We start from the raw sequence: 23,727 nt of genomic DNA, 5'->3' as shown, positions 1-23,727 counted from the left end.
TGAGTAGCAGCAAGTGCCTAAAATACAGTGGCGTAGCAAGGGGGGTGCGATGGGTGCGGTCCGCACCGGGCCCCCGAATTCAGGGGGCCTCCAAATCAAGGAAGTTTCTAACACTCCTCCTCTTCTTGGCGTAACGTCCTCACTGGGACAAAGCCTGCTTCTCAGCTTAGTGTTCTATGAGCACTTCCACAGTTATTAACTGAGAGCTTCCTCTGCCAATGACCATTTTGCATGTGTATATCGTGTGGCAGGCACAAAGATACTCTATGCCCAAGGAAGTCAAGGAAATTTCCTTTACGAAAAGATCCTGGACCGACCGGGAATCGAACCCGTCACCCTCAGCATGGTCATGCTGAATACCCGTGCGTTTACCGCCTCGGCTATATGGGCCCTCGAGTTTCTAACACTAAATAGTTTGAATTAAGTTCATTAAATAGCGAATGTTTCCTACAAGTATAAGTTCAACACTTCGCAGAACTGCTAATAGGTATGTGGGGGCCCCTTCGTGGTTATCATGGGGCACATGGATGTCCCCAAAATTACAAGAAAAATGTGTTAGAAATTAAAATTGGATTTTACGAAATTAATTACCGATTTGGAAGAAAAATTTATGAGCATTGTGTAAACGTCGCTGATATGCAGCTAAAATTCAGGGGCCGCATTTATGAAAATTATGATCCAAACACATGCCAAGTCAAAACCGTAATAACAGTATTTTGTCTTTTTTATTGCTTTCGTATAAAAAAAGTGCAATCTACGTATTCCAACAATTTCATCAAGTATTTCTTTCCAAGTATTTTTTGAAGGGTTTCTACGAGAATTCCTTCGGGCAAGGAAAATACTTACATACCTTGCCTTCGGGAATATGTATTACGATTTATCTAGCAGTTACTTCAAAGACTTTTACAAAAATTCCTCTACGATTTACTTCAGAACTTTTTTCATGGATGGCCTTAGAAATTCTTCTAAGCATTGATTCCTTCAGAAACACCACCAAGAATTCCTTCAGGATTTTTTTCCAAAATGTATCAAGGAATCTTTCAAAAATTCCTTCAAGGATTATTTTACCCTACAAATTTTTTCAAGCATCCTTCAGGAATACCTCTTCGGATCCCTTCATAAAGTCGTTCAAGCATTATGACATGAAGTCCTTGAACGAATCCTTTAGATGAACCTTAAGGAATTTCTCCAAGGATCCTTTTAGAGACTTCTCATAGAAATAATGTTGCAGGAGTTCCTCGTGGAAAATATCTTCGATGAATTTCTGAGATCATGCTTGATCAGGTATGGCTCTTCAATGGATCCTTGTGAGAGTTTTGAAGTAATTTCGGATGAATTCTTGAAAGAATCTTTGTAAAAATTCTTGCAGGAATTTTTGGAGGAAATTTCAAAGGAATCCTCGAAGAATCTTCTAGATGTATTCGGAAATAATCATTAGGTTGATTTTGGAAATATCTTTGATAACATTCTTGACGGATTACTACAGTACTATGAAGTAGTAGTAGAAGTACTAGATGTTTTATGAGGAATTACGTAAAGAATTCCTGAAGAAAAGCGAGGGAGTTCTGGAAGAATCAATTATGAAATGCCTAGATTATTTTTCAAAGATATTAATGGCATGAATCCCAGATCCTCTCAAATTCATTGATGCAAATCAAAAAACAATTTTCGAAAGAATTCTGCTGGAAGCCTTGGGGGAATTCCTTTAAGACCCCCTAAGGGAATTTGTGCAGGAATGCTTTGGAGATGAATGTACCCTTGTATGATTATCTGAAGGAAAACTTTGAAAAATCCCTGAAGAAATCTTTGCAACATAGCTTGAAAAAATTCTTGAAAAAATGATTAAATATTTAATGGATTTTCTTGAAAGATTTTTGAATGAATTGTGAAAGAGGAATTTAAAAAATTGCGTAATCTTTGGAGGATTTCATACAGTAATTATTAGAAAAAATTTCTGAAGAAATCTTTGAAATTCTTGAACAATGCTTCGTAAGAAATACTTGAAAGAGCATGACATTAAGAAAGCCGCTTTAGGCATTGCAAAAAGAACCCTTGCAGAAATTTCTAAAAACAAATCTTGAAGGAATTTTTAAAATAAAATCTTGGATGAATTTGTTAAGAAGTCTTTGAAGTAATTCCTAGATGAATCGTAAAAGATATTTTTTGGAGTTCCTCGTTTGGAACAAATGCTTGATGGAATCCTTAAAAAAATTCTTTAAAACTTCGTGAAGGAAATCCGGATGAAATTGGTGTTATCGCTAAGTAAATTTTTAATGGTATCAATAGATGGAAACCTTGGAAGAATACCTAAAGAATTAATTGAAAGAATTCCAATAAAATATCTTGGAGGAATATCTGTGAGAATTCTTGAAAGCATTCTTACAATTTCTATTAAAGTTTTCCTTCGGAAATTTATTTTGGATCTTTTTCATTAATTGCTTTGGAAATCCGTACAGCAATTCGTTAAGGAATACCTTCGAAAATTTATTTGGAAATTCCTTCGGCAGTTATTCTGAAAATTTTCTTTCGGAAATTGGTAAGGGTATTCCTTAAGTAGTTTTTTTCTGAATTCATTCTTAATTTTTTTTTTTTTCAAATGAATTCTTTGGCAATTCTTTTGAAAAATGTCTCAGCTATTGTGTTCACATTCCTTTGGTAAAAATATTCAAGATTTTTTTTAGGAACTCGGATATAAGTTTCATTGAAAATTCCTACGATAACTCCTTTGAAAAATTTTTAGGCAATTCCTTTTGAAATTTCTTTATCGAAAATGCTTCAGAAATGGCTTTACGAACTTTTTCAGATTTTTTTTTCTACGGAAATTTCTTTGGAAATTCCATTCACAACTTCTAGTTGTTTTTTTTTTTGAAAATTCGTTTGAAAAGTCCTCTGGCAATTACTTTGGGAATAACTTCAACACTCTTGTTGAAACTTCTTCTGGGAAATTCCCACGGAATTTGATTGGGTAATTCATTTGGCATTTACTTTAGAAAGGCGTATTTCCTGTGAGCTACCCCGTGAACATTTTTCATAATATCTTTTGCGGAGTTTTTTTTTGGCAAAACCTTTGGAAATCCTTTTAGCATTTTTTTTTAATTCCTATAAGATTATTTTTGGGATTTTCTTGCACATTTTTTGTTGGAAATTATTTCGGGAATTTCTTCGAAATTTGGATTGGTAACTTATTTGGAAATTTCTGGGCAATAATATTCGAAATTGATGTAGGTTTTTATTTTAGAAAATATTTACGGCATTACTTTTCGAAATACTAATATACCTGACAATTATTTTTGTAATTCTTTCAATAGTTCCTTTCAAAATTCATTCGGCAGGCATTCTGAAAATTCTACAGTCAACTCGTTTGTTAATTGAAGCGGTAAGTTTAGAATATGTCTCCGGTAATTCTCAGGAAATTTGACGTATTATGAGATACACTCTTGCGAATAAAAAAAAAAGAAGAATTTACAATGGAATGGCTGAAGATATTATTTAATATAACTTTATAATCGAGAGCCGAAAGCCGAAGAAAATCTCAAAAGAATTATCTAAGAAAAATGTTTGAAGGAATACCAGTAGAATTTCTTTGGGGAATTTCTGTGAGAATTAAAAGATTTCTTACAAATTTTTTAAATATAGATCTGTTGAATCCTTTGAGAAATGGCAAGAGAATTTATTGGATGAACTATTAAAGAAACCTTTGCAAAAACTCCTGAAGGAAGTTTGGGAGGAATTTGTAAAGGCCTCTTTGAAAGAATTCCTTTAGGATTTTGAATAAAACCTTGGTAGAATTCCTACAGCGATCCTGGAAAAGCCCAATAGTAATCCTCTGTAGAGCTCTTAGAGAAATTATTGAATAAATTAAGCATGGAATGCTTTATTTATTTCATTGATGAAACCTTCGCAGAGGTTCCTAACAATATCTTTGATTAAATTCCGAAAGGTTTTTTTTTTTTGAAGAAATATTTAAGAAATCCTTCGAAAAATCCCGTAGGAACTCTTGAAGCGATTCCTGTAGAATTCTCGATGGGAATCCTAAATGAAACCTTAAACTTCCATTAATCACTTAAAAGATGCTTCAAGGCATTATTAAAGAATTCTTGAAAAAAGTGGCAAAACAGTAATGCTAGGATAAACTTTTGAAGAAATTATTCGATTTTATCTTATCAAATCAGGTTCCTTTACTATTTTCATTCTACTGAAAACAAAGAAATGAAGTGAAGTGAAGTTTTATTTTTGTTAGAAGTAGGTACAAATGATTACAAAAATTACGTCATCAATCGGTGCGGTAATTACTTTGTTTTCGAATATTATGATTGATCGTATTATGAATTTGGGATTGTATGATTACTAAGGCAGTTGACCATACTAGGAATCCTTAGAGATTGTTTTAAACGAATTTTCGGAGAAATTTCTGAAGGAATCATTCATAAATCATGAAGAAATTCCTGACTGAGATGCTTGATGGAAACTTAGAATGATTTTTAAAAGGTGTTGCGAAAGAATTTTTAAGGAGTCTTATCAAAAGTCGCAATAGATATTTTTAGAAGATCTCCTAGAGGAATTCCAGCGAAAATTCCTGAAAAAATCCTTGGGGAAACTCCTAGAGTAGATGGATATTAAAGAATTCGTTGGAAGAAACCCAGAAGGATTTTTGGAAAGAACTTCTGTAGGGATCCTTGGAGGATTTTTTTTAAATTATTATCCAATGAATCTCTTTGCCTACGCAATATTGAATCGGGAGCGCAAGTGGACACCATCTACACCGACCTGAAGGCTGCATTTGACCGTGTGGATCACTCCATATTACTAGCGAAGCTTGGAAAACTTGGGGTTTCGTCGAGCTTGGTGCAGTGGTTCAAATCATACTTGACTAATCGCAAACTCTGTGTCAGATTAGGATTAGCTCACTCCGACTGCTTTAATAACAGCTCGGGTATTCCTCAAGGTAGTAACTTGGGACCACTTCTCTTCTCCATTTTCCTGAACGATGTGGGGTTCGTGCTTCCAAATGGATGCCGCACATTCTTCGCAGACGACGTTAAGATTTTCGTAGTAGTACGATGCCTTCTAGATTGTTTGCAGCTGCAGGAATTTATTAATGACTTCAGTGAATGGTGCAGTAGAAACTTCGTCACACTCAGTGTGCACAAATGCAACTCCATCAGTTTCCATCGTAGGCAAAAACCAATATTGTTTGATTATACGATCAACAATGTGTCACTTCAGCACGTGGAAGTTACTCGCGATCTCGGAATATTATTGGACTCCGCTCTATCCTTTAGGCCCCATTACTGTGACATAGTTACGCGAGCGAGCAGGCAACTAGGTTTCATATTCAAGATTGCCGACGAATTTCGTGACCCACTTTGCCTTAAAGCACTGTACTGCTCTCTGGTTCGCTCTCTGTTAGAGTTTGGATCGATAATCTGGTGCCCGTACCAAAGAGTTTGGATATCTCGTTTGGAGTCGATCCAGAAGAAATTTGTTCGGTATACCCTGCGCCATCTGCCTTGGAACGATCCGAACAACCTCCCGCCTTATGAACACCGTTGTCAGCTGCTGGGTATAGACACGCTGGAACACAGGAGGTCGATCGCTCAAGCAGTATTTGTAGCTAAAGTTCTGGTTGGTGAAATTGATTCTCCTGGAATTCTTGCCGAACTACAATTATATGCTCCAGAGAGACCCCTTCGTACTAGGAACATTCTGTATCTCCCAGCTCGAGCAACGAATTACGCACTACATGACCCTGTACGGTATATGTCGTCACGCTTTAATGAGTACTACGTAGTGTTCGATTTTAACTGCTCTACCCTAAGCTTCCGACATCGGATTGAACGGCTGCTGCATGAGGAGAATAGACGTCAGCGTTGATTATGATAGTTCGTAAGATATTCTTAGTATTTTAATTATTTGATTATTGTTATTGTGCTTGTGTATTGTGACTACTTATGGTGAGATTTTTTTTTCCTGTTAATGTCAATGTTAGGAGTTTTTTCTTTATTATTATTATTTTTCTTACTTTTTCATTAAGACATATTGTCAGATGAAACATATAAATAAACATAAACAATTCTTTGGAAATTTCTTGGAGGATATCTAGGATAAATCTCTTAATAAAACTCTATCACAGATCACAGATTGGTGATATTTGGTAAAGGGTTTCTAGAGCCCTTGGAAATTTGGAGAAGTAATCCCAACAGGGTAATAAACTTTATAAAACGAGTTGTGCCTAGTTGGGATCAGGTGTTACATCAACCATTGTCCATCACAGCTCAATTGTGACAGGATACTTGACTAGCACCAAATTAAACATGGGTCATACCACAATATTCCTAAATAATGGACGCAGTGGTTATAAGGCTCTACAGATGAAGAAAAAGAAAAACAAAATAAAACTTTAGAGAAACTCCTTGAAGAATCCTTGCAGATTTTATTTTTTGGAAAAAAAGCGTTGCAGTAATTATTGGAGAAATCCTTGGAGGGATTTCTAAAGGAATCCTTGGAAGAAATTCTTAAGAAATCTTCAAAGGAACGCCAGGATGAGTAATACATGCTTGAGGAAATGCCAAGATAAATTATTGGATATATCTATGGAGAAATGCTTGACTTCCGTGGAAAAATCATTTAAGGGATATTTGGAGGACCTCGAGATCCTGAAAAAAACCATGGAGGAATGTTTGAAGAAATTCTAGAAGGACTTCTCTTCCTCTGGCGGAATTCCGATGTGATTTCTTGGAAAAATGTCTGGTTAAAAAAAAAAAATCATTGGAAAACTTTTGTAGTGGTTTTTATAGAACTTCTTAAGAATTCTTTGATCTTATAAATGAATCCTCAGAGATATTATTGAATCCCTGATGGACTTCCTGTACAAATGTTTCGAGAAATACTTGATAAAGCCTTTGCATGAATCTTTCAAAGTACTCTAAAGTACTTTGAAAACATGCTCGGAGACAACACTGTAAGAATACCTGATGGAGTGTTTAGCTAAACACTGAATGACACACTTGCGTTAACCACTTGAAAGATTCTTGAAGACAAATTATTATTCTAAATTGTAAAAAATGTAAAAAAACGTTCTGTGAAACGATATCATTGCTTTATAGAATTCTTAGCATTATCTATCTAGGGCAGGTACAATTTAGAAGCAATAAGGTAATGAAGCCCAATAGGAATTCTAATTGGCACTATGATTGTTTCTTTAACAGATCCATTAAAAAAAGTATTACATCTTGCTAGATTTTCCACTGACGGCCAGTAGATCAATGACTGGCAGTCGTGTTATCACACCCACGTTCAACATCCGAGTCTCCGATTCACACTAGGTACCAGTCTAGTGTAGCAAAACGAGAACGAAATGGAACAGCTGATGAAAAACCTATTCCCCATAGGAAAATGGATTAGTTCCCCCGCAGTTTAGATGCAATGTGATCAACCAAATGGAATGGAAACTCGTTGAACACTTAGGTCCATGATTTGTTGCCCACGTTCAGCTGCGAGGTCAAATCGGCGCACATCGACTAGAACTAATTGTGGGGCGAGATATTGAACCTGAATCGAATCGGGGCGGTGGAGACTGCTTTCATGACATTCTGGTCGGGCAAATAAATCTTCCCTGTCGAACCCCCGTAGTCAACGTATGGTGGACATCGTAATCACCATTAATGTGGGCGAAGTTTCTTGCGCTGGTGCAGCCAGTGTTTGGATCGATGATCCAAGTGCATGATGCATCCCGAGTAGAAAGATTAGAAAACGGATACATGCATGCTTAAACCGTTCAACACTGAATTGAGTGAGACTTTCTCAAAAGGGCAAAACTTACAGACCACATAGAAAATGTGTAATCGTTATTGCCCTGATCTTTCAATTCGGCCCTCGAGTGTTATTTTTTTTTTTTTTTTTTTTATAGAATGAGAAAATCTGCAACAGATACCCAAGAGGTGGTTCCTCGGGTGATGTGGGGATCGACCCACTAAAAACTCATTCTCTCTCTTCCTTACCTTCGCGGTACGCCCGTTAGGGATGACTTCGAGAAGGGGGGGACCGTACATGAGTACACTCTAATAGTAAGCGTTCCACCAGCTACCGCCTTAAGTTGTTCACTCTCCCCTGGAGGCTCGGGTCCTGGCTAGTACTTAGACTACCCGTTGAACTCAAGCTCCTGGATGGGGAAGGGGGGCCAACTCAACTAGCTGTTGTTCGGCTCGCCATTTACTCTGTAGTTCAAGTACGATTTGAGAAACCGTGGAAGTAACGGAGTCCCACATGTCCGCCCCCATACACATCCTTTCAACAATGTTGTCAGGCGTGATATCTCTACCGCATACCTCCTGCATACTCGACCTTTGCTCCACGAAACGTGGACATTCAAAGAGCACATGCTCCGCGGTCTCGTCGCAGTCTGCACACTCCGGACATGCGGGGGAGCCTGCGTGTCCGAATCTGTGCAGATACCACCTAAAGCACCCATGGCCTGACAGAAATTGAGTCAAGTGAAAATTTACCTCGCCATGGGGCCTGCTCGTCCACTTGGACACGCTCGGTATGAGCCTGTGTGTCCATCTACCCTTGCTGGAGGAATCCCATTCGCTCTGCCACTTCAGCATAGACGAGGTTCTGGCTGTTGGAATACTCAGCGCAGTGAACCCGGAGCATAGACCGACCGGATAATAACCGCCGCGGGAGTTGTGATACTGCGAAGAAAGTAACTTTCACGGGATACGGTTTCACATGTCTATATTCAATTATGTACAAGTACGGACTACAGAGTAACAACAATCATTCATAGTCATGGCACCCATCAGCTATTATGTCTCGTCAGCTGTTACACTAATACATATACATACACTCTTACAAGGGGGTAATACAATTCTTATTTATTATACATTACACCAGGGGGCTGCCACTACTGAATCCCAATACTCCTCCTTAGTTCAGCCCCTTTGCGAACTCAACGAAACGAACCTATCTTTCCTCCTGGCTCAAAGCTGAGACCGGTACATTGCACTTACTGCGTCAAGTAATACAAACCTTCACATTTCTTACCTACAGCGATAACTGTACTGCCATCTAATATTTGGCAATCCGTGGGTCCAAAGACAACTGAATAACCCTGATCTGTAATACGACTAACCGACAAAACACTGTCGGATAATCCAGGCACATACAAAAGTTCCTTCAACTTCATATCAATGGACTCGCCCCACAATCCACGTCCTACTATTTTTCCTTCACCACTTCCTCTGGCATTCACTGTCCTACCATCTGCTAAAGTTACCTTCAACTTTCTTTGCCAGATTCTACTGACAAAGTCTTCTACAGAACCAGTCATGTGTTTCGTACAGCCAGTGTCAATAATCCACTTTCCACTATTCGTCACACCTTTTCCGGTCCTTGTCGTGAAACACACTTCTCCAGATTCACTATTGTTTTCACGATGTGGATGCTGCACAACCACCGTTTTTGTTCCACCCAACTGCTTCTTCACGTTGAATTCCATTTCCTGTTGCAAAACAGGACAATTCCTCCACAGATGACTTACTTCTTTGCAATGATGGCACATTCGAACATTTCTTCGGCTTTCCAGTGGCACTATGGATTTCATCACTTGCTCTGTAGCACTCTTCTGGGTTTGAACTTCACGTTTTCTTTGCCACTCATCCAGGAGCTTCCCCTTGATATATTCCAATTTCAAATCCTCTTCTGGGCGGCCTTCTAGTGCAGTAACGAGCGGATTATACGACTCCGGGAGACTTGATAAAACAATCGCCACAACAAGATGCTCCTTCACTGCTTCTCCCATCCGGGCCAAACGATGAACATGCTCCGAAACTTCCTTCAGGTGATCAGACATACTCCCACTCTCGTCCAGGCGTATCATCAGGCCCGGATTAAGGATTGTGGGGGCCCGGGGCCCGAGCGGATGTGGAGGCCCCTCGGAGAGATGAACAAAAATGTTTTTCCTTATTTTCGAACAGTACTTGAGCAATATGCAAAATAAAGCTGATGTTAGCAAACAAAAAAGGTTTTTGTGGGGGCCCCTAAAATGTGGGGGCCCGGGGCCCCCCCTGGCCCCCCTTAGATCTGGCCCTGCGTATCATACAAAGTTTCCGCAAAACATGGATCCTGTTGGACAGTGATCGGCGCTCATGATAGCATTTAAGCTTCATCCACATCTCATTTGCATTTGTTGCTTCCATGAGAAGACTCAACTGGCTGTCTTCCAGCGCCAAGCCAATCATTGCTCTAGCCTTCTCATCCTTCCTTGACCACGCAGACGTCATATCCTCCGGTGCCGGTTTGGCATCCTTTACAGTTGTCCACAAATCCTCCTTCATCAGCATAAGCTCCATCCGGAATCGCCAGCTCGTCCAGTTTGCATCGCTCAACCGATCAAACGATATTTTTGTTTCTGCCATATCTTTTACAAGTGTTTTAAACGTCGCACAAAAATGCACTTTTAGACTACTGTGCAGATTTCTTCCAAATACACAACACTTTTTCTGTTCATGCAACCATAACAATGTGTCCCGTCATGAAGCTCACACACAAAACCGGCGAACAAAAGATGAAACCGTACTAATATCCGCGCATTTGCCAGTCACTCCTCCTCAAACAAGTATAATTGGGTCTTTGCGACAACGATACTTCTCCGATCATAAATATCTTCGTTTCTTGCCTTCTCTTACAAACCTGCTAATCGACAGCAGAATTTGCTAACCGAGGAGAACTTCTCGTTAATTACACACATAGTATTCAAAATGTCTTCGAACAGACACTTTCTTCTAGCACTTTCTTCGCGAGATCTGGGCCCATAACCTGTTGAAATACTCAGCGCAGTGAACCCGGAGCATAGACCGACCGGATAATAATCGCCGCGGGAGTTGTGATACTGCGAAGAAAGTAACTTTCACGGAATACGGTTTCACATGTCTATATTCATTTATGTACAAGTACGGACTACAGAGTAACAACAATCATTCATAGTCATGGCACCCATCAGCTATTATGCCTCGTCAGCTGTTACACTAATACATATACATACACTCTTACAAGGGGGTAATACAATTCTTATTTATTATACATTACACCAGGGGGCTACCACTACTGAATCCCAATACTGGCGATACGCCTCGCACCTCTTATGCCGCGTCGCTCGAAGCATTCTTCATCCTCTGCCACCACTAAAGCTATGGGCATCATGCCCGCTAGCACACATACCGCGTCCTTTGAGACCGTGCGGTATGCGCTCACCACCCTAAGGCACATCAGCCTGTGGGTACTCTCAAGTCGCTTCACGTTTCGGTTAACCACTAGCACCTTCTACCATACAGCGGCGCCATACCGTAGTATGGAGACTGCTACTGCCGCGAGCAGCTTACGCTTACTCGAGACTATTGCCGAGCTGTTTGACATTATCTTTGACAATGCCATTATCGCCATGCTTGCCCTTTTGCAGGCATATTCTACGTGGCTTCCGAATTTCAGCTTATCGTCGATCATGACCCCCAGTCATAGAGTTGATCGTGCATCCACCTGTGGTGACCACTGCCTGCTGTTCAGACTTGCGGTTGTTTACCACCACCACCTCCGTTTTGTGGTGCGCGAGTGCCAAATGTCTCGACCTCATCCAATCCTCCACTATGCCAATTGCGTGAGTTGCTGTCAGTTCCACTTCCTCTATCGACTCGCCGTATACCACGAGGGTAATATCATCGGCGAAGCCGACCAGCTTTACGCCCGGTGGAAGTTTGAGCCTCAATTCGCCATCATACGCCGCGTTCCATAGTACCGGGCCCAAGATGGACCCCTGCGGCACCCCTGCGGTGGTTTTGTAGCTCCTTTCGCCTTCCTCGGTGTCATAGATTAGCACTCTATTCTGGAAGTAGCTCTCCAATATCCAGCATAGGCTAACCGGGACTCCTAGGTGGTGTATTGCGCACTCAATGGCGGTCCAGCTGACGCTGTTGAACGCATTCTTAACGTCCAGCGTGACGACCGCGCAATAGCGGATTCCTGTTCGCTTCTTTTGGAGCGCTATCTCGGCCGTTTTGGTTACAGCCCTAATAGCGTCCACCGTCGATCGACCCTTCCGGAAGCCGAACTGGTTATCCGAGAGACCAGAGTCATCGGGTTTCTCGGTATAGACCATCAGCCTCGACAGAATGATCCGTTCCAACAGTTTTCCGGCGGTGTCCAGCAGGCAGATAGGTCTGTATGCCGACGGGTCGCCAGGTGGCTTCCCGGGTTTGGGCAGTAGAACCAATCTTTGCCTTTTCCACCTCTCCGGAAATTCGCCTCTGTCTAGGCACATCTGCATAGCCATTCTGAACATGTCAGGCTTAGCCTCGATGGCCGTCTTGATGGCTAATGTCGGGATACCGTCCGGACCCGGAGCCTTGTTCAACTTAAGCGACTTCGCTATTGCAATGAGTTCGTCGTTCGTCACCGGGGCTACCTCGCTATGGCCGGTTTGGCTATAGGGAACGGGGGCCCATGGTCTTGTATCGTGGCGCGGGAACAGCGTTTCCACAATCTTCTGCAGCATCTCTGGGGAGCGTTCTGGGGGTGCTGACGCGCCCTTCGTTTTGGCCATGACTACTCTGTAGGCATCACCCCATGGGGTCGTGTTGGCTGCCAGAGATTTTCGAAGCACGCCCGCTTACGAGTCTTCGAAGCACGCCCGCCCTCGAGTGTCCTCAGGACTGAAAGTAGTATGTTAAAAAGGTACCTATTTAACTCTTCAGGACGAATCATTTATACTTCGCTCAAGCGTATGACGTTTTTCGTACACGTCCTGATGAGCTTAAATAAACACAGGAAAAACACATTAAAGCTTCGTAGCGTTCGTGATATCACTGCCAGAATCAGAAAACGCAACCACCTACCAGATTTACACGATTGATAAGAGAACTTCCATTACGGGGTCATACATTCCAAAAAAGCATACATGTGAGTACTCACATGTGTGTTCCCGCATTTTACAACTTCCAAATGGAGAAAAAATAATAACAAAAATGCGAACTGAAAGCATATTTATCCTGCCAGTGCTGCACCGCTTCCTTTTGAACCCTGAACTAGTGAAGGCCAAACCACGTGCCTCCACGGGAAAATGGTAACTCTGCGGCGCGCAGTCAGTTTTGCCCACATTTTGCATCCGTCCCCGCGCGGGCGATGATGAAAAGTTTCCAGTTTTTGTGTGAATTTGGAATGCGGTTGTTGCTACAGCCGGTTTGTTTATTTGCCCTCGCTCCGCTTGGCTGACTGGCCTGGGGTGACGATGAATCTGTTTGTATGCAAATATGATTCGAATATTTTCATTCCACACTTGTTGGTCGACTCCGTTGATGGTTGACTGACAGAGGCTTCTGAGATTGCCGGACGAGTACATACCGCTCGGATTGGTAATCGGGAGAGGTCTAAATTGGAAATTATTCGAAAATACCACTCCTATAATGTGTCCGTTGCAATCCAATAACATTCAAATGCTCTGCACGTCATCAATTGTTACGAAAAAATCTCCGCATATCATTCCGATTAATGCTTCGGTGACCCTCACTAACACACTCTATTCGTGCTATATTTTCTATTAGTAGTCGATTGACTTGGATGAAGTCCACTATTACTAACTACAGACAAGTACAGGGGGTGGCCAAAATGTTTGGGATAGGCAACTTTTTTTCTCCCACAAAAAAATTCAGCATGCTGTAACTTTTCATAGAATGCTTCAAAAAATCTCAAATTTTGACTGTTCATCAACCTGTTATATGTGCATCATTGGTTAGAATCGTTCGGGTAAAACACTATTTTTAAGACAACTCATTTTTGAGCTGTCATATCTCGGAAACCAGTGAACCGAATTGAATTATTTTTTTAACAACTTTTAACAACTATTAACCTTCATCCAGCCAACGTACATTTTCCACCTTCGGAAAAGCACAAAAATGGTCATAACTTTTTTGTTTTTCGATGGATTTTGATGAAATTTTCACAACTTCCCGAAAAACTCTTCTAGTTTATGATGCCGGGGACATGGGTACCTGGTCCACATGGTTCCGGAGTTATTCCGGATTGTCTTGGGGTACCAAAATTGGTCACATACTTTGCGCAACGTATATCTCAAGATCCCGATGAGGTAGAAGTATAGTGTCTTCGGCAAATTTGTTCAGCAGGTTAAGAAGTAATTGGCAACGGCAAATTTGGTTCGCGATTCGGCCGCTAGGTGGCGCCAGTGTCAAAAATGTTCAAACCCTCATATCTCGGAAACCTGATAAGATAGAATGATGCTGTCTTCGGCAAAATTCTTCAGCAAGCTCAGAACTATCTGATGGTAAGGTCTGTGGTTTGGGATTTATCCGCTAGGTGGCGAATTGTGTCTGAAAAATTCTAACACGTACAAGCATGCCGTTTTCGGCAAAGTTGTTCAGCAGGGTAAGAACTATCTGGCAATGGGGTCTTTGGTTCGAGAATCGTCCGCTAGGTGGCGCCAGGATCAAAAATCTTCAAACTTCTATATCTCAGAATCCTGATAAGATAGAATGATGCCGTTTTCAACAAAGTTCTTCAGCAAGCTAAAACCTGTCTGATACTTGAGTCTTTGATTCCTGATTTATTCGCTAGGTGGCATCTTGTGTATAATATTTAAACACGTGTATCTCGTTACTGTAATAAGCTAAAAGCATAGCGTTTTCTGTAAAATTGTTCGGCAGGTTAAGATCTATCCGGCAATGGCGACGCTAGATGACACCAGCAATCAAAACATTCAAACAATTCTATGAGTGTAGAATAAGCATTTAAGTTGAAATACACAAAAATAAAAATTAAAAAAAAAACAATTTTATCACAAAAATCGGAAAACGTTCAGCAAATTGTTCCGAAAGTTAAGAGGAAGTAAGTCGTATCTGATGTCCTTGGTTCTGATATTATTCGATAGATTCCGTCAAATATTAAGAAAATAATATTATTTGTATGACCACCCTAATGAACAAGAAGTATTCCATTTTCAGTATAGTTGTTCAGCAAGCTAAGCGCCATTTGGCAGGATAGTAACGGTCGAGTACGGTGATACAAGAGGCAATACTTTAACACCGTCTTTGACCCCCTGCGGACAAATTTTGTCGCCCCATAATATTGCTTCTTCTGCTCCGTTTTTTCTTCCGGAAATGTCTCCGGGAATTTCTACAGGAACTCTTCCGGGAATTTTTCCAGGAATTTCACCGTGAATTCCAGCGGGAATTTATGCAAGAATTTTACTGGAAATTCCTCAAGAACTTCCTCCAAGAATTTATTCCGGAAATCTTACGGGAATTCTTCTAGGACATCCTCCAGAAGTTCCTCCGGGAAATCCTCCAGGAATCCCTCCGGCGATTCCTCCGGAAATTTCCCCAGGATTTCATCTAGGACTCCCATCAGGAACTCCTTAAGGAATTCCTTCGGCAATTTTTCTGGGAATTTTTCCAGGATTTCCTCCGGACTATTTTTTCAAGATTTTTTCCGGAAGTTTCACTTGGAATTTTCCCAGGAATTCGTCCATGAGTGCCTCCGGGAATTCCTCCATGAGCTCCTCCGGTAATTTCTTCAGGAATTCTACCGGGATGTTCTATAGGAATTCCTCCAAGAATTTCTCTAGGAATTTCTCCGGATTTTTATCCAGGAGTTTCTAAGGAAAACTGTCGGTTTTTTTATTCAAGAAAATCCTCTCGGAATTTCTCAAGGAATCTCTTCAGAAAGTCTTCCGTGAACCGGTAAACGCCGCCTACACTGAGCGAAACAAGAATAGCACCACCGAGTTTTTTGACAATATTTTTGAAACTTCCATATCAGTTGTGCTATTTTCAGTCAGGAATGATAGTATAAAGCGCTTCGTAACTTTTCAGTTCACTACATTCAAATTATTATGCACCATTTATATTTCAGCCGAAAAATTCATGAAAACAGAGCGAAATAGAAATAGCACCACCATGAGACGGAAGCATCCTGTGCAAATTTTGACAGGTGTTTGTTTTGGTTTTGCGTCAGTTGCAGTCAGTTCCTATCGGGTGTGAAGTTGTGGTTCAAATAGAGTCGAAACAAACCTTTGTTTTTCTGTAGTCTAGCAGCAATGGGTCGTGCGCAACATCTTACTTCCGAAGAAAGAGTAAAAATTAAAACTTACCATGATGCAGGCCTCTCTTCTAGAGAAATCGGTCGAAGAATCATGCGATCACATTCCGTAGTCGTGCGGTTCCTAAAAAACCCCGAAAATGGTCGTCGCACAGACAAACGTGGGACGAAAAGCAAGCTCACGGAGAGGGATAAGCGACGGATTTATAGAGAAGCAGTGAACCAGAAAAGAACAGCATCACAAATTCGAGCAGAATTACAACTTCCGGTGACAACAAGACGTGTGCAGCAAATCCTGTCGAGCAACGAAAACTTGAAGTGGTACAAAAGGCTCGGCAAGCCCAACTTGACAAAGCAGCATAAGCTGCATCGATTTCATTTCGCTGAAAAGTATATTTCCTGGACGGACGAATGGAAAAATGTGATCTTTTCGGACGAAAAAAAGTTCAACCTTGATGGTCCAGATGGTTGGCAATGCTACTGGCACGATCTCCGGAAAGATCCGGATGTTAAAATGAGACGGAACTTTGGTGGTGGTACTCTGATGGTTTGGGGAGCTTTCTCATTCCGGGGAAAGCTTCCATTGGCGTGGATCTCAACAAAAATGAAGTCGGAGGATTACATTGAAATGCTGGAAATAAGCCTAATTGAGCACAGCGAGGCATTGATGGGCCCACACTTCGTTTTCCAACAGGATAATGCCGCGATTCACAACTCTAAGATGACTAAAGCGTGGTTTTCTGATAAAAACATAGAAGTTCTCGAGTGGCCGTCATGTTCTCCGGATCTGAATCCCATAGAAAACCTTTGGTCTATTCTTGCTCGGCGCGTTTATGAAAACGGGAAACAATTTGACAACGTTAACATGCTGAAACGTCGTATTCGTGAATGCTGGGAGCAGATCGAGCAGAGTACGCTGGAAAAGTTGATTTTGTCTATGAAATCACGGCTCATTGAAGTCATTCGAAACAATGGCTCGTACACTCACTACTAAGTTACTAAAACTTTGATTGAATTTGTTTTTTGTTTGAATATAAATAAACGTTGATCAAAAGCTAAAGTGGTGCTATTTTTATTTCGCTCATTTTTTCATGAATTGTTCGACTTAAACGAAAATGTTCCACAATATTTAGAACGTTATTAACAGGAAAGCTGTAAAACAGATTGAAATAACTTCCTACACTGCAAAAAATTGAAATGGTTTGGATATTCTAAAATTGCTGTGGAAAAACATGGTGGTGCTATTCTTGTTTCGCTCAGTGTAGTGGCAGAATTGCGCAACAAATGTTTATTTTTATGTAAGTATATGTCATACTGATCAACTTTGCCGAAGACACCAACTTTCTAAGTTATCAGGATTCTGAGCTATGAGATTTCTAAAATTTGCAAGTTCACTAGCGCCGCCTAGTGGCAGAATTGCGAAACAAATGTTTATTTCTATGTAAGTTTATGTCATACTGATCAACTTTGCCGAAGACACCATCTTCCTAAGTTATCGGGATTCTGAGATATGAGGTTTTGAAAATTTACTTGCTCACTAGCGCCGCCCAGTCGAACTTCGCAACTCATCGTCAGTAAGTTATTGGCGTACCCAACAACTTTTCCGAAGATACTATCCTTCCAAATTATCAGGGTCTTGAGCTGTCGCATATCGTAACGTTTGCTTGACAACCTGATATGGTTCCTGTAGTGCAATTTAGCATCAAATTGTTGATGGTCCCTCTAGCGGCTAAATTGCGAACTAATCATATGAACCAAAGTTCTAAATGGTAGATCTTATCAAGCCCTGAAACTTTGCCGAAGAAAGTATTGCCGCAGACAGACGTTCAAGTTTGACTCAGCAGCTTGTGTAAAAAACATGGCCGCCACAAATTGCCAAGTGGCAATCAGCGAACAGATGGCGTTAGCGGCGTTCACATTCAATCGCTGCCTCACATGTGCGTTGCGTCAATAGAGGTAATAAACTATAGAGGAAGAATGTCGCTGGTGTCGCTGCCGAAACATCTCTTGCTGGCGGAGATAGGCCGGGCTATAAGTGTCAAAGCGAAAAAGTATGCAGTTTGACAGATAGATACCCGACATGTTTGCCAGCGAGAACAAAGGGAACAGCAGCGACATTCGTCCTCTATAGTTTATTAACTCTATTGTTGCGTCCAACAACTGTCACCACGGTCGTCTTCCAGCCGGATGGCGGGAAAAGACCGCACGTGTTGCACGCTAATAATGTTTCCACATAATTTGTGCAGAGTAAATGACTTTTATTTAATGTCTAAAATCTTTTGCACAAATTAGCGCAGGGCTCTTGTAAAATATTTTACACATTATTACTTTTATGTTACATAGATTTGCTTGAATAAAACTGCATTTGGATGAACTTCACTCGCATTGGGAAATCTTTGTGAATGTGACGCAAATGTAGGAAAGATTTTGACAGTGTTTGTTTTGATTTTATTTTTCGGTGGGTGGTGAATTGGGTGGTAAGTAAGCGGCTGGAAGCACGTGGTTTCTCAAACTGTCAACTGCTCGCGACTGCACTGTGGCAATCGGTTGCCTAGGTGTCGCTAGTGAAAATTTACATAGAAAATTTGAATAAATTTATTCGAGCTAGAACGTCTGTCTGCGGTATTGCGTTAACTCTTGACACACCCGAGATAATAGGCCACACCCCCCAAATGCCGAAATCCCATAAGCTCTTAGTCTCCTATTAAGCGGATTCTTATTGCGCCCCCCGACCAGTGATCTTATAAGAGTCTCGACTGTACATCTGTCATATAACTAACATTCATCCTTACACGGAACCGCCAAACTACCCAAAATTGAGTTCTTTTGACGCAATCCCATAGTTCGGCCCAATAAGCCAAATTTGAGTAAATCGATTAAACTCACACTAGGTAAATTGCCTTCACCTCCAGCAAAAACATTTACTTAAGAGTAGGTAAATTCAACCCAAGACCCCCTCTCATTCAACCCAAATTTGAGTAAACCTGCATTTACCCAAAATTGGCTTATTGGGCTCAAGGTTGGGTAGATGCATCTCTGTTTGTTTTTAACAACATCGGTGAGGGAAAAAGGGGAAAACAACCTAATTTTGGGTAACTAGTTTATTCGATATACTCAGCTTTGAGTAAAATCGACCCAAAAATTAGGTAGTTTGATTTCTCCGTGTACCAGGGGGCTGTCACCACTCTACTTTAATATATTCAAACTCGAAAAACGAAGAAGTTGAGAAAATTTGAAATAGGTAAAATGGCAAATATGTAGTTCTAGTTTGACAGTTGAGGTCGACCTTGACGTGATGGAACTCGACATTTTTCGCACAGGGGATTCAAAAATATTCCTGTCTGACATACACGGTGAAAAAAGTCACCAAAAGAAAAGTATGTGTTATGAGCTAGGGGTGGGACAAAAGATTTCAAAATTTAATATTTCAACCACGGCTAATAAAAGTGCCAAACAAATAAGTAAATATGTACTCTTGGACCATATTTTATGGTTGGAAACAAGAATCTAGATTGCACAGTAAAACCGCTCAGCACTAAAATGTGTAAGCCCTACTCATAAGTGCATAATTTCCAGACCACACAAAAATGTGTTACAGTTACACATTTTCAAAAACAGCTCTTACACTCGTCTAGATGCGAAATGTCGATTTTTTTTTTTGTTTTCTAAGGTCACTAGTAAACCTAGCTAGATTGCTGTACAATTTTTTTTTTGCGAATTTAACGATTTTGCGGACACAGGAGCTGATTTTGTGAATGTGCAAGGGTTACACATTTTTGGTTAGTCTGGAAATTATGCACTTTTGTGCTGAGCGGCGTTAGCGTGTGGGCTTTAGGAGCCTATTGTGGATTCCCTGGATAAAGAAGCTTGTGCTGACGATCCTCACAATCATTATCCCCACAGTCACATGCATTGAATGGGAACATTTCAAATGGCAAATTGCATCTTCCGGAAGCGAAGGTGTGGCAATCTAAATTCTGTGTCCTACCTTTTTGCAGGCCACACAGGCTTTCGACTTGCTCTCCTGACGGTTCGCGGAAACGCTTAACACCATTGCCTTCTCCTCAGAGACGTGCACGAACATTTTCTCCTTCGTCTACGGTTTCTCCTGCTTGCCCCGATCAGATGGACATCGTGAAAAATGTCACCTCGCTGGCGGCTGTCACAATCTGGTCCATAGTATAGGACACTGCATTGTTATGATTTTGTATGGGGTTTAGACGTTTCTTGGCTTGTATTTGTAAAAGTGAAAGGCAGAACTTCATGAAGTGCCTAATAGTTGCTAAACGTATAAGATCAGCGTGCACATATTGACGCTTGAAAAGTGACCAGGTTAGCTTGAGGATGGCTGGCACTTACTCGCCAACTCATAAAGCAACAATGGATTGCAAAGTTGATCGTGAAGATCTTCAAGTAATTCTTTTTGTATTTTGAGCTGTCCAAAAAGCAATTTCTCGTGTTTTGTACTGTTGCAAAAAAATGTTTCTGCTCCGTTCAGTAATGCATTTACTCATTATACAAACACCACCACTATAATCATACCCACATTTACCACTCACTCAAAATTGTTGCCAATGTGAATCAAAAGATTTTCTTTCAATTCCCATTCCCTGAAATGTGAGCTCCTATGTCACCCGAAATATACGAAGAGCTCTCAAAACTAAATCATGTGCTCTTGTGGGTGTATATTTCCTGAGGACTTTATCTTTCTTAGCTTCTGAAGTCGTATGTTTTTCTATTTTTCTTTCGATCTTCATGTGCATGACCATGGCTCACCTTTAACGTCCCACGAGAACCCATCCTGTCCCTTTCCACAAGCACTGCCGATGTGCTTCAACACGTCCATGTCCACAAGTCGCTTCGCAAAGAACTCTTCTAGGGTAACCTGGGGTAATACGCACCCCCGGGGCAAAACGCCCTCACGCTATTTCATTATACACGAAAAATAATTTAATGATTTTATTCATGAAGATTGATTAATGTTTTTTATTAGATACGACGTTATTAATTTTATAAAATCAACTAATTATGTTCATAAAATGACATAATTATAGCCATAACATTTCCTTATACCATGTATAAGTTTTGTGTTATGGCTAGAGAAGTATAAGATTGAGCTAATAAATTCACTAAGGTTTTGTTTTGAAAAACAGAAACAAAACGGCGCCAAATTTTATTCAACGTAGGCCATCGTAACGCGTTGTATCTCGCCGCCAACAATGAAAAAGGAGTTTCGTAAGCCTGCGGAACAGCGCTCGAAGATCACGGTAGGTGTTTTACTTGCTACTTAATTTTTGTGCCAATAGCTTATTCATTATTTATTTTAAACAGAACCAAGACCAGAATGTAAAGAGATTTCCTCCCATCCCAGTACCTCAACACTGTGGCAGGCAGACGGCGGAGCCACTCGCTTGGTCGGAGCTGGAGCGGAGATTCCAGCTGGCTTCGCTACTGCTCGGCGCTCCAACTGGCAAAGGGCGGTGCCATCCGCTGCCGGAATTGAGATGCTGGCTCCGTTTCTCCTCGATACTCCGGCAATCTAAGAGTACTAGTAGTACTACCCGCTTCTTTACTGCCGGAGCGGAGGTTCCGGCTGGCACTGTTACTCCTTGATCATCCGGCTCACAGAATCACCCATTGTCGGAACGAGAATCCCTGCTGATCCGCCGCCCTAAGACTGAGGCACTGCCACCCGCTTATTTCCTGCCAGAGGGGACATTCTGGTTGGCTCCACTGCTTATCTGTGCAAAAGGCGCCGAAATCCGTTGCCGGAACAGCGGTTCTGGCTAGCATTTCTGATTTTGTGACTGTTTTGATCGAGGCTTTGTTGATTTTATCAGATGAACAAATAAATTATGTACAAATAGTAAACAAAACTTCCATGTTTTAGTAAAAATAAGAAAAAAAGTAAAATATTGGGAATTTCAAACAAAATATAGGGTAATACATTTTATTAGGTTTGATGCATACAAATGATTAGGAAATTCTAATGCAAATTATTACAAATAGCGAATGGCATTTATAAGTTTAAACTTATACTTTTTATTCATCGCATGTTATATTCCATATAACGCACTCATATGAGTTTCATTAGGAAAACGAAATGGCAAAAATGTATAACATTTTCTTATATATTCCATATGGAAATTTCTTTTCGTGTATATGAGAAGTTCCATTCGATGCAAGCAAACTAGACGTTAAACTAACCCGGACAAGCCCAAGAATGCAAAGAATATTCGAATGAAAAGCGTGGAAAACGATGATTTTCCACATTTGGAAAGATTGTCTAATTTGAAGCGCACACAATTTAAGCAATTGCGCGCTGATGATATGGAATCAACCTATTAACTACCATCCGCCTCCTACTCCTTCCATTTGCTGCCGTAAACAGTAAGATGGAGCCGCCTGGTATTTCTTAAGAATTCAAAGCGGAAAATGCCAGAGGTCGTATTGCCCCACCTCAAGGTGCGTTTTGCCCCCAAAAGTTTTTCAGCACCCAAAACGTAACACTTTTTTAAATTGTTTATTTGATTCGGTAAAATTGAAATGACGCGGACCAAAAGTTGGCATCTCTTAGTCAAACAGGTAAACTAACTTTCAAAACGCAAGACACCCATAAAATCATCTTAATCTTAGCTATAGCGCCACGTTTGCTTAGGGGGTGCATATTACCCCACCTTCCCCTACGGTCCTACGGATATGCTGTTTATTTCCTCCGGGTTTTCGTTTTGAGCATACCTACGCAAATTCGGGATGAAATATGCGGTCGCAATCGCATTTGAATGAGCTCCTGGAAGTGGGAAAAATGTGAAAAAACATCCTGTTTAGATAGGTTACAAAGGTACACATGTAGATTATGGCAGAGTGGTGCAAGCAAACTCACTTCAGCACAAAATATATCAGACTCAAGGGACTGACCCCCTGGACCCGGCTCGTTTCATGGAGAGATAGGAGAGAACTTTCTTGACTTTTCTTGAAATACAGTCGGTCCTTGAAGCCGGCTGATCCCTGCAATCAGTAGATGAATTTAAATGAGGCATCCTCTTGGACATCTTCAGAAAAAGAGCTCTCCTGGCCTTGGGGCAAAAATTAATTTTATTTTCGTAGAAATGCGTACGCTGTTGCCACAGAAAGGAGTGATAAAAAATCAAACCCATTCTACGTTGAGAGCGTCAGCAATTAAATTATATCATCGTCATAACTACTCCACTGGAGAACCGAGACCACCCGTGAATCCTTGTATAATGTAAAAAATATATTTTTATCTACTCTTTCTGCAATTATGATTATTTTTCCACGCCGAGAGCAAATAAAACTGTTTTGCACTGACTACTGTCTGTCTCGGGTCCCGGCCCAACCGAAATTCGCAAAAATTAAACGACCAGATTCGCCCCATCACCCAACTGTCGGCAGTCGCCCGGAGGGTTTTTATTGCTGCTCAAATGAGTCGCACCGAGTCGAGCGAAAAAGTCATTATGAAATGGAAATAAATTTTCGCCTATTTGTCACGTTTTGTAATTATTCATCTACGTTGGAATCAGGCAGGTTTTCCTTCCCTGTCCTGATCGGTGTGTAGTGGCCGCCCTATAGGAACCAGTTATGGTGCCTTCACAGTCGTAATCTTAT

The 23,727-nt window shown here is 40.9% G+C and overlaps 1 protein-coding gene across 1 annotated transcript; it reads left to right on the top strand.

Moving 5' to 3' along the window:
• The first annotated feature begins 21,042 nt into the window (after positions 1-21,042).
• Positions 21,043-22,260, top strand: LOC134286322 (uncharacterized). Its single transcript, XM_062847925.1, has 2 exons — positions 21,043-21,368; positions 21,433-22,260. The coding sequence occupies exons 1-2, from the start codon at positions 21,321-21,323 to the stop codon at positions 21,712-21,714; spliced, it is 330 nt and encodes a 109-aa protein (XP_062703909.1). The 5' UTR covers positions 21,043-21,320; the 3' UTR covers positions 21,715-22,260.
• Positions 22,261-23,727: the final 1,467 nt, after the last annotated feature.

This window comes from Aedes albopictus, chromosome 2 (assembly GCF_035046485.1).
Source record: "Aedes albopictus strain Foshan chromosome 2, AalbF5, whole genome shotgun sequence".
Classification (NCBI taxonomy): Eukaryota; Metazoa; Arthropoda; class Insecta; order Diptera; family Culicidae; genus Aedes; species Aedes albopictus.
Note: the sequence above shows the minus strand (reverse complement) of the source record. Positions and strands in the feature narration are given on the sequence as shown.

Bases quoted from the DNA above. Each gene is read 5' to 3' on its own strand.
- LOC134286322 (XM_062847925.1), top strand. From the start codon at position 21,321: ATGAAAAAGGAGTTTCGTAAGCCTGCGGAACAGCGCTCGAAGATCACG. The intron at 21,369-21,432 runs GTAGGTGTTTTA...TATTTTAAACAG, and splicing joins AACAGCGCTCGAAGATCACG to AACCAAGACCAGAATGTAAA.